The sequence below is a fragment of the Amblyraja radiata genome, chromosome 4 (assembly GCF_010909765.2).
Source record: "Amblyraja radiata isolate CabotCenter1 chromosome 4, sAmbRad1.1.pri, whole genome shotgun sequence".
Taxonomy (NCBI): Eukaryota; Metazoa; Chordata; class Chondrichthyes; order Rajiformes; family Rajidae; genus Amblyraja; species Amblyraja radiata.
In genome coordinates, this window is record NC_045959.1 from 49,969,066 (window position 1) to 49,983,667 (window position 14,602).

General features: G+C 40.9%; 1 protein-coding gene across 6 annotated transcripts in view; it reads right to left on the reverse strand.

Annotated features, from left to right (window-relative positions):
- Positions 1-837: 837 nt before the first annotated feature.
- Positions 838-14,602, reverse strand: part of piezo2 (piezo type mechanosensitive ion channel component 2) — a 499,687-nt gene continuing 485,922 nt past the window's right edge. For all 6 annotated transcript variants that reach the window (XM_033019396.1, XM_033019395.1, XM_033019392.1 and 3 more), the window contains 6 exons: positions 14,052-14,144; positions 12,954-13,126; positions 11,058-11,174; positions 7,919-7,998; positions 6,564-6,756; positions 838-4,031 (listed from right to left, as the gene is read on the reverse strand). In XM_033019396.1, coding sequence (XP_032875287.1) covers positions 3,779-4,031; positions 6,564-6,756; positions 7,919-7,998; positions 11,058-11,174; positions 12,954-13,126; positions 14,052-14,144 — 909 coding nt within the window. In that variant the 3' untranslated portion in view covers positions 838-3,778. The remainder of the gene's footprint in view (positions 4,032-6,563; positions 6,757-7,918; positions 7,999-11,057; positions 11,175-12,953; positions 13,127-14,051; positions 14,145-14,602) is intronic.

Sequence of the window (14,602 nt, forward strand, 5' to 3'; positions counted from 1 at the left end):
TTACAATTCTTAACAAAGCCAATTAACCTACAAACCTGTATGTGTTTGGAAGTTGGAGGAAACTGGAGCTCTTGGAGAAAACTCACGTGGTTTCAGGGAGAACGTACAGACAGCATGCGTAGTCAGGATTGAACCCGGGTCTCTGGAACTGTAAGGCAGCAACTCTACTGCTGTGCCACCCTTTGTTGAGCAGGTGTCTTGTTGTTTTGACTCTTAAATGGCCATGAAAAATATTATGAAAGGTAGCTGACTATCAATATAAGTGCACTAAATGGCAAATATTGTTGACTCCCATTAACTCGAAAATTGGATACAATTTGAATGTTTTACATTTATCAAAATTAAATGATTTTGAACACATATGCCCACTCCTACTATTACTGTAATTTCTGACCTCGCTCTCCTGGTGAGTTTTGTCACCACCTTCGGCCATCAGCATAATTAAAGACCACTCCTTCTCCCATCAGGCAAGAGGTACAGAAGTTTGAAAATCAATACCACCAGATTAAAGAACAGTTTCTTCCCAACTGTTATCAGGCAACTGAACCGTCCTCTCATCAGCTAAATTGTGGTGCTGGCTCCCAGCTATTTCATTGGAGACCTTTGAACTATCTTTAATCAGACTTCAATGTAATATACATGCACTAATTGCTATACCCTTTATATGTACACTCTAGACAGCTTGATTGCCTTCTATGACTGGATGAGACGCAATCAAAAGCTTTTCACTGTGTCTCGGTACCGTGAAATAATAATAAATTAAACCAAAACTAAACTGCTCCAAGAGCCCTTTTCCCCTTTTTCGTACTTTACAAAAGCTACTGGTGAAAGAAAACCCAATTTTCATGAAATTTTATTGAAAACGTCCATCATTTAGTGAGATGTTTTAGAAACAAATATAAAACAGGGACACATTTTCACTGGTAACCTTAGACAGCAGGGTCACAATCGTCTGGCTCTGGTTGACAGCATCCAGTTCAAAGGAAATTTCTGAGCAATCCAACTAGAAGCAAAGCTTATTGCATATTTTCTAAAACTAATTTCAGTATTCCAGAAGTTTGTGAATAAAATTGAAATATAAATACATCTCAACACACTAATATTGAAACATACCATTATGGAATAAGGTAATGTTAACCTTTGTCATTACAAAACTTATTTGCACCAACCACTGTTGTTTAGTTTCACTAAAAATCATCCATTTTCGTGCTCTTGGTGTGGTAGGTTGGATCTAGACTGTCGATATTAGGCTGAAAATATCCAATTCATTCCAATAAACACAGGGAAACTACTTACAGAATGGGAAAAACATTTCTTTTCATTTGACTGTTTTGAGCAACTGCTGTGAATTACTTCAAAAGATGAGAAATCCTTAAAACAGCTGGGTATGAAAGAATTGACTCACGAGTGCTGCTTTCTATTTCAAATTATAAAAAGCAGCTTCTAAAACTATTATTGCAAGGCTAATGGATTTTGTTGGGTTATTTAATCTTTTTTGCTTTTAACATGATGACTCTTTATAATTAATTTTTGAAATAGTAGTCCTGTATTAATTTCTAGATCATAGGCCAGTATTCTAAACTTATTTTTGGATCTCCACAAAGTGAACATAATCAAACAGTAAAACATGTGTGTTATCGAATTAGTTACAAGCTGGTCTCCAACATTACTTAAATAAAATAAATTGCATCATTAAGCAAAAATAATTATCGCAACCATGCAACCTTCACCAATTGGACTTACTTGTGACTGTGCCAAGTTACAGGAATATTTGATGAGCTACTGACAATCGTTTTGTAGGAAAACAACTAAAGAGGAAACCAAATTCCAATCCCTGCTTTACATTATTAACAATGCCTTAACAATACAAATGTGTAGTAGTTGTCAGAAACCAATAACTGACATGAAAAGGAGCGGCCACATTGATAATGGGCCAGCGATACTCTGAGAAGCATTACAAATTACACCATTATTCAGTTGCAGTAAACCTTGCTGCAATCAGGTGTATACTTTAAAAAAGGGTTTTCTCATTTCCAGTCTTTTGTGCTATAATTCTACCCAATATTGTAGTCCTAGAAATGCCTCATTACCTAAACCAAAACAATCATGTTAATCTTGAACATTTTTGCATTTAGATACGTAGATTAAAATTAAATCTTAGGATACATGTATACATTTTTTTTTGCCCTTTTGGGGACTACAGTTACCTTGAAAATTGTAGCAATAGCAATGTGCATGTGGAAATATGCAGAAAAGTCAAACTTTAAGCCAAAGAAATCTGCTTTGTTACAGAATTAAGGCAGTCCATTTTTCTGAACATTACGCCATATCAATAGTTACACAATATCCTTTTATACTGTCTCCAGTTATTTCACATTGTACATATGGTTTCCAATACTATCATCTTTACTGTTCAGTTCAGATTATAGAAACAGCAATTGTTATGAGGAGCCTAATCATCCTATCGTTGTCATTGCTGTTGTTTTGCTGATAGTATGGAGATTTAAATGCACAGACATTTCAAGTAGAGCAAAACCTATCTGAAACAGTCAGATCGCAGCTGGGCCTTGCATTTGTATATAATGCTAACAAAGCATAATTCTATCTTGTTTTTCCCTTCGACAATACGTGCCATACAATAATGGCTGTGCCACACGCTAGATCTGTTTTTCTGCGCCAGAGTTAAAGTACATGATTGTGCCCATCAACCCCTCCAAGCAAGTTTCTGATATCGGTTGAATAACATCCAGTAAAAGAGGCCACATAGGTCCCAATAAGAAAAGCGAGAAAATCAGCAATTTATTACCCTGGCCCATTGTTGCATATATTCCAATAATTGGCTGAAGGTGGATGTTCACGACACTTGGCGACATATCACCCAGGCTCTCCCCTGACAATTGGAATGGGTGAAAGGGAGATGGAAATGAAACATAGTTATGGTTGGATTCTTCCGATCCAAAAAAAAGACAAAACCACAGGCTCATGAAGAAAGTTCTGTTAGCTCCAGTTCAATCAAAGAGAAGAGGTTGTCGAAGGATTTGCTTTTCAAAGGTTCAAGTAAAATCTGAATATTTTGCTGACCTCAGGTTTCAAGTGCTTTTGTAAGTATCACAGGAGCCTTTATCTAGAAGTATTTGCTGAAGCAATAATGTGCACCCACTTTGTTTTTATAAGATGCCAAAGATACAGAAGACAGATAAGCCTTTGATAAAAGAACTCTTCCTGAGAAAGCTCACTGATAAGGTGATACTTTTCTATTGCCTGTACAAATAAAATAAGTCATTCAAAATAGAATTGTCCTTCGCTTAGGCTAGTCAATAAATCCATTCATCACTGCAACTAGAATTATTATTCATTGGTGTCGCCTTCTTTCATGTAGCCTGTACTGATCACTCCAGGACTTGTTCCCCTATAATTGGGGGGTATGGACATTCTGTCGACCAAAAATCATTGCATAAAGGATTGATGCAGGTGATACCTGCAAGGAAGGTTAGCGTTTTGGAAGCCCTGATTTTGGCTGACTGAAAGTGTAAAGAAACTGGATTCAGATACGACATGGAATCATTTCCTTAACCACTACTGGTGCAAACACCGGTCTGATACTGTCAGCAGAGGGAGACTGTAGGCAGAGAGGACTTAAGGAACGTGCAACTGCCTGGGCTCCAGTAGGAAAAGCTCCCGTCACCTAACTGAACAGCTCTGCTTTTCTGTGATATTGTGCTTTCGTTTTTTGTTAATCTCCAAAATTAGAACTTTGAATCCAGGTCATCCAAAATGGTCACTTTGTCTTTTCACGTGTCCATTTGATCATAGTTTCTGGTGATCTATACAAGAAGATGAGCTTAGAGTACAGATCCTCCTCCAACTCGAGCTCTCCAGTCTCTCGAACCAGGAAGATGTCCGTGCACAGTTTCAAGATTCGGTCCACATTGGGCAGCTCTTCAAACATGATGGAGTGAGATATCCCACTGAAGAATTCACGGACAAACTTTCCAATGACCAGCACAACGGACGCATAGAGACCCATAATGCTGTAAAGGGATGAAAGCAGTATTAAAGGTACATCGGGTAACTCATCAGATCTTTGAAGGCTTAGGAAGTTCAGCATATCCCCAACAACTCTCACCAACTTCCACAGATGCGTCTTAGAAAGCATTTTATCGGGATGCATCACAGCTTGGTTTGGGAACAGCTCCATCCATGACAGAGAGAAATTACAGAGAATTGTGGATGCAGCCCAGACCATCACACAAACCAACCTCCCTTCCATTGACTCCATCTACACTTCACGCTGTCTCGGCAAGGCCATCAGCGTAATCAAGGACCAGTCTCACCCCGGTCACTCCCTCTTGTTCCCTCTCCCATCAGGCAAGAGATACAGAAATGTGAAAATGCACACCTCCAGTTTCAGAAACAGTTTCTTCCCAGCTGTTATCAGGCAACTGAATCATCCTACCAACAATTAGAGAGAGGTCCTGAGCTACTATCTACCTCATTGAAGACCCTCAGACTATCTTTAATGGGACTTTATTGGACATTATCTTGCACTAGATGTTGCTCCCTTTATCCTGTATCTGTACACTGTGGAAGGTGCCATTTTAATCATGGATTGTCTTTCTGCTGACTGGTTAGCACGCAACAAAAAGTTTTTCCTTGATACATGAGACAATAAACTAAACTAAACTTTCTTTAAAATTGGGAAACAAGAGTGGACTTTGCAATTGAAATGGGCAGCATCCAACTTTCGAGATCCAAATGACCTCCGAAGGCAAAGTTTAAAGGAGATGTTTGGGGCGAATGTTTACATAGAGGGTGTTGCGTGCCTGGAATAGACTGCTCGAGGTGATGGTGAGGGCAGAAACAATCTTAACCTTTAAGAGGCTTTTATATAGGCAAATGGATATGTAGGAAATGGCAGGATATGTCTAACTTGGTGTCATGTTTGGCACAGATGCTATGAGCTTCCAGATTAGTACGCTAAACACATAGCCTAACAATGTCTTGCAGGCGAGGCACAAATCGTTTTTGTGATGAGGTTGGCAAAGATGCCAAGTGATAAGTTTGGACAAAAGACCAGTCATTGGATCTACATCCCTGTAGAGATTGGCCTGCAGAATGACGGTGGTCTATACACATTGGGACAAGTAATAGCAGGGCAATATCTGTATTGCTGATACATTAGGCCCAGATATGCAGTTATAGAGTTATACAGCACGGAAACGGTCCCTTCGGCCCAACTTGCCCACACCGACCTACATGTCCAATCTACACTAGTACCACCTGCCAGTGTTTAGCCCACATCCCTCTAAACCTATCCTATCTATGTACCTGTCTAAATATTTCTTAAAAGTGGCGATAATGCCTGCGTCAACTACCTCCTCCGGCAGCTCATTCCATACACCCACCACCCTTTGTGTAAAAAAAAGTTACCCCTCAGGTTCCTATTAAATCTTTCCTCCCTCACCTTCCACCTATGTCCTCTGGTTCTTGATTTCCGTAATGTGGGCAAGAGACACTGTGCGTTTACCCGATCTATTCCTCATTATTTTGTACACCTCTATAAGATCACCCCTCATCCACCTGCTCTCCAAGGAATAGAGTCCTTATCTGTTCAACCTCTCCCTTCAGCTCAGTTCCTTAAGTGCTGGCAACAGCCTCGTAAATCTTCCAGCTTGTCATCTTTCCTATAACATGGTGCCCAAAACTGAACACAATACTCTAAATATGGTCTCATCAATGTCTTGTATAACTGCAACATGACCACCCAACTTCTATAGTCAATAATCTGACTGATGAAGGCCAATACTGCAATGTTGCAGTTGTTGTAACTGCTCTTGTGATGACAGGTAGTGAAGCAATTGTTGTCCAGAGGTGTATCTGTTAGATTGGAGTGCCAAGGAATTTAGAAATATCTGTGTTTTACTGAGTGGAAAGAGTAAAGTACTATGGTCAAATGAATAGAAGGACACAAAGTGCTGGAATAACTCAGCAGGTCTAGCAGAATCTCTGGAGACCCTTCTTCAGATATCCTACAGGTTTGAAGAAGGGTTTTGACCTTAAACGTCACCTATTCATGTTTTCCAGAGATGCTGCCTGACCTGCTGAGTTACTGCAGCACCGTGGCACAGCTGGTAGAGCTTCTGCCTCACAACGCCAGAGACCCAGGTTTCATCCTGACCTCGGATACTCTGTGTGTGGAGTTTGCACGTTCTCCTCTTACCTTCGGATGCTCTGGTTTCCTCCCACAAAAATGTGCGGGTTTGTAAGTTAATTGGCCTCTGTAAATTGGCCCTAACATGTAGGGAGTGCATGAGAAAGTAGGATAACATAAATCTAGTGGGGACAGGTAGTTAGGCAATGGTCGGCGTGGACCTGGTGGGTCAAAGGACCTGTTCCCATGCTGTATCTCTAAAAATAAAAAAGAAATGTACCAAAGTGGAGGAAAGTGCTAACTTCACTGTTTATTCACTAAATGCTACGTATTAAAATTAAGTAATCATTAAATAACTAATATTTCATAACAAATGTACATCACATAATTAGAGGGAAAATTGTCATCTTACCCATATCCAGCAAGGAAGCCAAGACTTGGAGGACTAACTTTATCACTGAATACAATAATTTCCAAACTTTCTTTTTGATCTTTTCTGTGAAACTTTCGGGTCTGATTAATAGTCCACCATTCCTGAATGTGTCCTGTAATGTTGTCTTTTTTTTTAACCAATCTTACAAGAAGGTCACAGTATTCATCACCATCTATTGAAGGGATGTAAAGCACAGAACATGATGTTGAAAAGGTTACATATTTTAATTAAAATTTTTAATTTTGAAAAAATTTAAAAGTCAAAGCCTGTATTTCTAGATGCCCTCCGTGAAAATAGTAAAACAAAAATAGGTAGGTCAATGAATAGGAGATACCAAGCTTGTCCTTAAAAGCCTCAAGACCATATTACAAAGGAAAGATCATGCAAGTTAATATTAACTGCCTTCTGAAATTGCTGGTAATGCACATAATTATATCAAATACTATAAAGACATTTGGGTAGGTACATGGATAGGAGAGATTTAGAGAGTTTGGGTCAAACACCAGCCATCTCTATCATTGAGAGCATCTACATGAGGCACTGTCTCAAGACGACAGCATCTATCATCAAGGATCAGCATTATCTGGGCCTTGACCTTCTCTCACTGCTGCTATTGGGCACGAGGTACAAAAGTCACCATTGGGTCCACACCACATCACCGGGTTCAGGAAGAGCTACTTTCTTCCAAACATCAGGTTCTTAAACTGACCTGAACAACCCTAGTCCTACCTCAGCAATGGAACACTACAGTCCACAGTTATATTTTCTGCCTCAACTACCTCCTCTGGCAGCTCATTCCATACACCCACTGTGTGGTAAAGTTGCTCTACAGATTCCTCTTTCTTCCCTCATCTTCAACCTCCGTCCACTGGTTCTTGAATTCCCTATTCTGGGTGAAGGATCTGTGCATCTACCCTATCTATTCCCATGAACCATCGTGAGCTTGTTTTCCAATTATGTTTTTCATGAGTGTTTCGTTTTTGCACATTCTTATTCTTGTTTAATATATGTATAACTTTTGTTTTTGTATGTTGTCTGAATGTGTGCCTGTGATGCTGCTGCGAGCAAGATTTTCATTGTACCTGTACCTCACCATACTCGTGCCTATAAACTCAACTCAATTTGACTTGACGTTCTTCTATCTGCATAACTTTCCCGGAAGTACTTGAATACATCGGCAAAGAGTGAACTGTGCTTTTAGGGAATTCAAAAAGATAGTCTATCACTCCAAAGAAATAACTGATAGGAGGTCTGCTTTAAAGTTTTGCTTCCATAGTTATTTATTGTACATTTATGCACTGTAGAGTATAAACATTTCAAAGAGGTACACTTACTGTCATAAAGCTGTTTCACTGGTTTTGTATCGGAATTGCTAGGAGCCCTGATGTAATTTGGAAATAGCTTTGATATGTTTCTGAAAATTAAAACATTATTATTAATATATAACTGTTTGAAAGAATAAGAATGAGATATTTGTTCATTATAAATGATGGCATTGTAAATCCTCCATAAGTAGATGAAAATAGGATTCTCCAGCAGAGGGCACTGTTTGCAACTCTCTTTCATAACTTAATTTTCAACTGAAATGATGCTGTTCTTATTAAAAGCACAATAGGCATCATGCACCTTAGAGAACGTTATTTTATCTCTTGGTATGACCTTGACAACGGTTTTGGAGATAACGCAGAGATGGTTCATTGGTGTTATTCCCAGAATGAAGGGATTGGGATATGAAAAGAGATGTAGTAGATTGGGCTTTGCCCATTGGCATATATTCATTACACTCTGGAAGAAGGAGAAATTATCTTATTTGAAATTAAAAAAATTGCAAGAGGACGCAAGGAACTGCAGATGCTGGTTTACAAAAAAAAGCCCCCAAAGTGCTGGAGTAACTCAGCTGGACAGGCAGAATCGCTGGAGAATGTGGACAGGCAATATTTTGGGTCGAGACCTTTCAGACTGATTGTAGCGGGGACAGAAAGCTGGAAGGAAGATGGGGGTGGAACAAAGCCTGGCAAGTGATGGGTGGATATAGGTATTTCAGATTGGCAGATGGTTGGACAAAGGCCAGAAATAAAAAGTGTGAGATAAAGATAAAAGAGGTGTAAAATGTGAAGCCAAAGGAAGGATATAAGTGCAAGGGGATGCAGGGGATGGCGGTGGGGGGGGGGGGGGGGGGGGGGGGGGGATGTGGAGAATGAGAAATGGGTGTGGCAAAGGATAAATGGTTTGTTACATTTAGACTTTAGAGAAATAGCGTGAGAAGGCCCTTCAGCCCATCGAGCCTGCGCCAACCAGCAATCACCCCATACACAAACACTACCCTATACAATAGGGACAACTTTTTTTTAACTGAAACCAATTAAATTCCAAACTTGTATATCTTTGGAGTGTGGGAGGAAACTGGAGCACCCAGAGAAAACCCACGTGATCACAGGGAGAACGTTCAAACTCTACAGACAGCAACCATTGTTAGGCTTGAACCTGGTTCTCTGGTGCTGTAAGGCAGAAACTCTACCGTTGCGCCACGGTGCCGTCTCCCAGTATTGGAGAATTCAATGTGCGTACGGTTGGGTTATAAGCTTCCCTTACGAGGTGCTGTTTCTCCAGTTTGCATATGGCCTCACTCCAGCAATGGAGGAGGTCCACGACAGAAAGGGTTAAAATGTTTAGCAACCAGGAGATCCTGCAGGCCTTGGCAGACAAAGTGCAAGTGTTTGGCGAAACGCTCGCCTGGTCTACAGTTTGTCTCGCCAATGTAAAGGAGGAGGCCACATTTAAGTCACTTGCCCTTCCCAATTTCCTAAGAGTTGATCAATCTTTGTAGCTCCCTCTATCTTTCGGTTTCCTCCTATAGCCTGAGGAAACTTTCCTAAACACATTTGACAAATTCCACTCCGTCTAAGCCCTTGGCCCTATGGCAGTCCTAGTCTATATTAGGAAAGTTAATATTCCCTACTCATATTTGTTCTTCTAATTTGCATTTACTTTTCAGTGACTTAAGAGTGCACTCCCAACAAGGTGATCATCCCATGTTTATTTCTCAGCCCCACCAATAAAGCCTCACTGAATGAGCCATCAGTAATGTCATCTCAGACTGTTCAAGAAGGAACTGCAGATGCTGGAAGATCGAAGGTACACAAAAATGCTGGAGAAACTCAGCGGGTGCAGCAGCATCTATGGAGCGAAGGAAATAGGTGAAGTTTCGGGCCGAAACCCTTCTTCAGACTGATAGGGGGTGAGGGGGGAGAAGGAAGGAAAAAGGGAGGAGGAGGAGCCCGAGTGCGGGGGGTTGGGAGGAGACAGCTCGAGGGTTAAGGAAGGGGAGGAGACAGCAAGGGCTAGCAAAACTGGGAGAATTCAACTTTCATGTCATCGGGACGCAAGCAACCCAGGCGGAATATGAGGTGCTGTTCCTCCAATTTCCGGTGTTGCTCACTCTGGCAATGGAGGAGACCCAGGACAGAGAGGTCGGATTGGGAATGGGAGGGGGAGTTGAAGTGCTGAGCCACCGGGAGTTCAGGTAGGTTATTGCGGACTGAGCGGAGGTGTTCGGCGAAACGATCGCCCAACCTCCGCCTCATCTCAGACTACTGCCTTGATTCTCCTTAGTCAATATCCTCTTTTACTCCCGCATTTATCTCTCCCGTAGCAGTTGTACCCTGGAACATTAAGCTGTCAGTCCTATCCTAGCCAGGTTTCCGTGCCGGCTACAATGTCCCATCACACATACCTAACCACGCTGAGTTCATCCACCTTAACCATCAGGCCTCCCACATTAAAATAAATGCAATTTAATCCAACAGTCCATCCTCGCTCCTGCGGTGCTCTTGCCTATCCTGTCCACTGACCTTGCTATCATCACCTTCCATATTGACCTCCAGCCTCAGTCCTGTATTAGATTCCCTCCCACTACCAATCTAAACCCACCCGAGTAGCACTAGCTAACCTGCATCCTAGCATATTGGTACCCCTCTAGTTCAGATGCACAGGTCTCCTCTTCCCCAGAAGAGATCCCAATCCTCCAAAAATCTGAATCCCTGTACCGGCCCCTCAGACACGCATTCACCTGTTCTATCTTCTGTGACTCCCCTCACTAGCACATGGCACCAGGAGTAATCTGGAACTCACCACCATGAAGGTCCTGCTTATTGCCTAACTCCCTATATCCACTTTGCAGGACTTCATTCCTTTTTCCGACCTATATCATTTCCAACCTATATCATGCACAATGACTTCTGGCTGCTCACCGTCCCCCGTGAGAATATCACGCAGCCCCTCCGAGACATAGAATTGGCTTCAGGCATTGAATTAGCTCAAACTTCAGTCGTGTATCACAGAAATGTAAAGGCCATCAATGAGAATATTAAACTTCAATAAACAAGTATCATGTTTAACAGGAGCATTATATCTAAGAAAAATACAAATTCTGATACGTGACGCAGAGGTAATGAACTAAAATGACTAACTCACACATGTTTGTCAGTTTTCCCTTCCATCAATGCAGCAAGCTCGTTTTTGTTGTTTTGTGGAACGAAAAATGATAATTTATTAGAAGCAATTTCTGATTTTCCCCCAAGAGTGATATTCCTGCAAATTGAACGATCAGTTTATTGTCAGAAACATCAGTGTGCAACCAAAGTCTCTCCTCACATTAAGCTCATGGAGTAAACAGCATACTTACAGTAATGATAAACACAACAGTATCCTTCCAATGTATAATCTGAATAGAGACTCTCCATGCCTTGCGCAATAGGCGACTTAGGTAAACTTGAACTTACGTAAACAATTCTGTACTCAGATCCTAGTGCAATCGAGTCAATTTGTAATGTCCACAACACTGTACGATCACTCACGTTTACATCGGAATCAAGTCAGCAATGGTGGAGGTGCTTACCCAGAAGGCTGTGTGCCGCAGGAAGTGTCCCAGATGCAGCCGGATGCCGGTGAGACAGTCACTACTCTTATTTCGAGCAAGGATTGGAATGCTTTTTTCCGATTTACATAAAACCTGACTTATGTAAGGGTTCAGGAAACGTCAGGGATGATAACCTGTCTGTTATTTCACTAGTGTAATTTCAGCTGGTGAATATAGGACTTTAAAATGTTTTACAAAGCTAAAATGTAAAGATGGAGTCAGCGGCAGGGAGCAAAGAACCATCGATCGTGATCACCAGCTGATGTGACATTACATAAGAAATATAAATAGTAATCTTTTCAAAAAAAGATCATGGCTGATCTTTCATCTCAGCCACACCGTGCATTAGCTTCGTATTTCTTTATTTCCTTTTGTCTTGAATGAGACTCCTCAAATAAGCCTCTTCATGGATAGAGAATCACAAAGATGATACAAAGATAGGTGGCAGGGCAGGGAGGACAGGGGTAGCAAGGTCGGCAGAAGGACTTGGACAGATTGGGAGACTGGGTAAAGAAATGGGAAATGGAATACAGCGCAGCAAAGTGTACAGTCATGCATTTTGTTAGTCCATACACACGAGGGACAATTTTACAGAGGGACATTAACCTACAAACCCACGTGGTTTTGGAATGTGGAAGGAAACCGGGGCACCAGGAGGAAACTCATGTGGTCACAGGGAGAACGAGCAAACTCCACACAGACAGCACCCGAGGTCTGGATCGAACGGTTTTGCGTTGTGAGGCAGGGACTCCACCTGCTACGCAAGGATTTAAAGGACGTTCCTTTAGGAAGGAGATGAGGAGGAATTTCTTTAGTCAGATGGTGGTGAATCTTTGTGGAATTCTTTGCCACAGAAGGCTGTGGAGGCCATCAGTGGATATATTTAAGGCAGAGATAGATAGATTCTTGATTAGTGCGGGTGTCAGAGGTCATGGGCAGAAGGCAGGAGAATGGGCTTAGGAAGGCGAGATAGATCAACCATGATTGAACGGCAGCATAGACTTAATGGATGGAATGGCCTAATTCTACTCCTATCTTATGATCTATGCCATTGTTCCACCCAAGGTTAGTCATGGTCTGTACTCATCCCACCATCCTACATTGTCACGGTGCTCTTAGTAAAGTGGTAGACTAAAGACCAAAATATCTTTCACAAAAGATTTACAGAATTCTGAATATATTCACAAAGAACAAGTAATATGTAGAAGACTTGGGTTTCTGAAATAGGCTGTGATTTTCAATGGCGTCTCCAATCTGAATTTTCACCCCTTCATTTAACGATAAATAATAGTTGAACAACATACATTGAAAGCAGACATTACTGGTCATAATTATTGCATGGCATAGTTATTTTAGTCATACAAATTAAAATATAATATCACATCATAGCATATACTGCTAAGCATGGAAAATGGTAGTGCACCAAACTTAATCACAAATCTCTCTCTTACCTTTGAATAGACCAAGCAACGACAATGGAGACTGATGACAAGTTATCATGCAACTCTTCTATCATTTTAGTTCGACTCGGTGGACTAATGGTCCAAAGTGAATTTGAATTTCCTTCAAGTTTTGCAACCAGAATGTCTTCTTTTGTGTAGGCTTCCAGGAACTGCAAAGCACCCTTTGGAAACACAAAATTAACCCATCAATCCATTGAGAATTCTACCTCAAGGAGCTCCATTTCCAGAGACATTAAGCCAGGTTGTTTTTCATCGACCAATATTCATCCCTAGCTATGAGTCAATTTGAATTTAGTTTGCATTTTTAAGATCATTCAAAATATGCCCTAGGCCTCCTCCACTGTCAGAGTGAGGCCAAACGCAAATTGGAGGAACAGCACCTCATATTTTGCTTGGACAGCTTACAACCCAGCGGTATGAATATTGATTTCTCTAATTTCAAGTGCCTCCTGCATTCCCTCTCTCTCCGTCCCTCCCCCACCTTACTAGTCTTACTAATTTCACTGTCGTCCTGCTTAGTTTCACTGTTTGAATCCACTCTATCATCTTTTCTACAGCCAACAATGGACTATTGTGGGCTCCACCTTTCCTTGATCATTGTTGCTGGCTTTGATTTGTCCTTTTCATACCTTTCATTCATTTGTTCTTTGTACATTTTCATACCTATAGTTTCCCTCTCCCTGACTCTCAGTCTGATGAAGTGCCTTGACCCGAAATGTCACCTATTCCTTTTCTCTAGAGATGCTACCTGACCCGCTGAGTTACTCCAGCATTTTGAGTCTATCTTCGGTGTAAACCAACATCTGCATTTTCTTCCGACACATTCAAAATCTATAAATGGTTCTCTTTTCTATATTCATAACTCCCAAGTGCAAATTCAAGAGCGATCTCTGGTCACTCAAAATAGTGCGTTGGCTGGATATCTAAAATGAAGACAGAAAGTGCTGGCAATACTCTGCAGGTCAGGCAGAGTCTGTGGTGGGAGAAACTGTGAACGTTTCAGGTTGATGACCATTCATCAGAATTGATGTTCTGAAGAAATATCTACCACAAATGGAACATAAGGATGATTCAGTAATTACTTACAGACTTGTCGTAGAACCTCTTTGATATTCTGCTGTACTCAGTTCTATTAAAATCTTGCAGCTGGTTCTGTTGGGCACTCATTGTAAAGATGGGCTTGAAAAGAAATACAGATTTATATTACAAATACTGAATCGAAGAGAAACTTTTCGTAATTGTTATTGTTTTTTGATGAAGAACGTTTTTTAAGCAATTCAAGGTTATGGGGAGATGGGGTTGAGAGGAAAAAATAGATTACCCATGATAGAATGGTGAGTAGACTAGATGGGCCGAATGGTCTAATTCTGCTGCTATAACTTATGAACTAATAACAATGAGAATTAAGAATGGACTATTGGGATCATTTATGTTTGATATAATTCTTGTATAATGCCTCGTAACCTAAACTGCTTGTCCCTCTCAAATAAAGGGTGATTTTGATGTTTCCCAAGTGAAATCAAGCCTCACCTCTTGAAGTTATGAGTCTCTCCAATCAAGCAGAAATTTGAATTGCCTCCCTATTAATAGGGATATGCACTTAATATGCTACCTTTTCATTAATAAGCAGAATACTT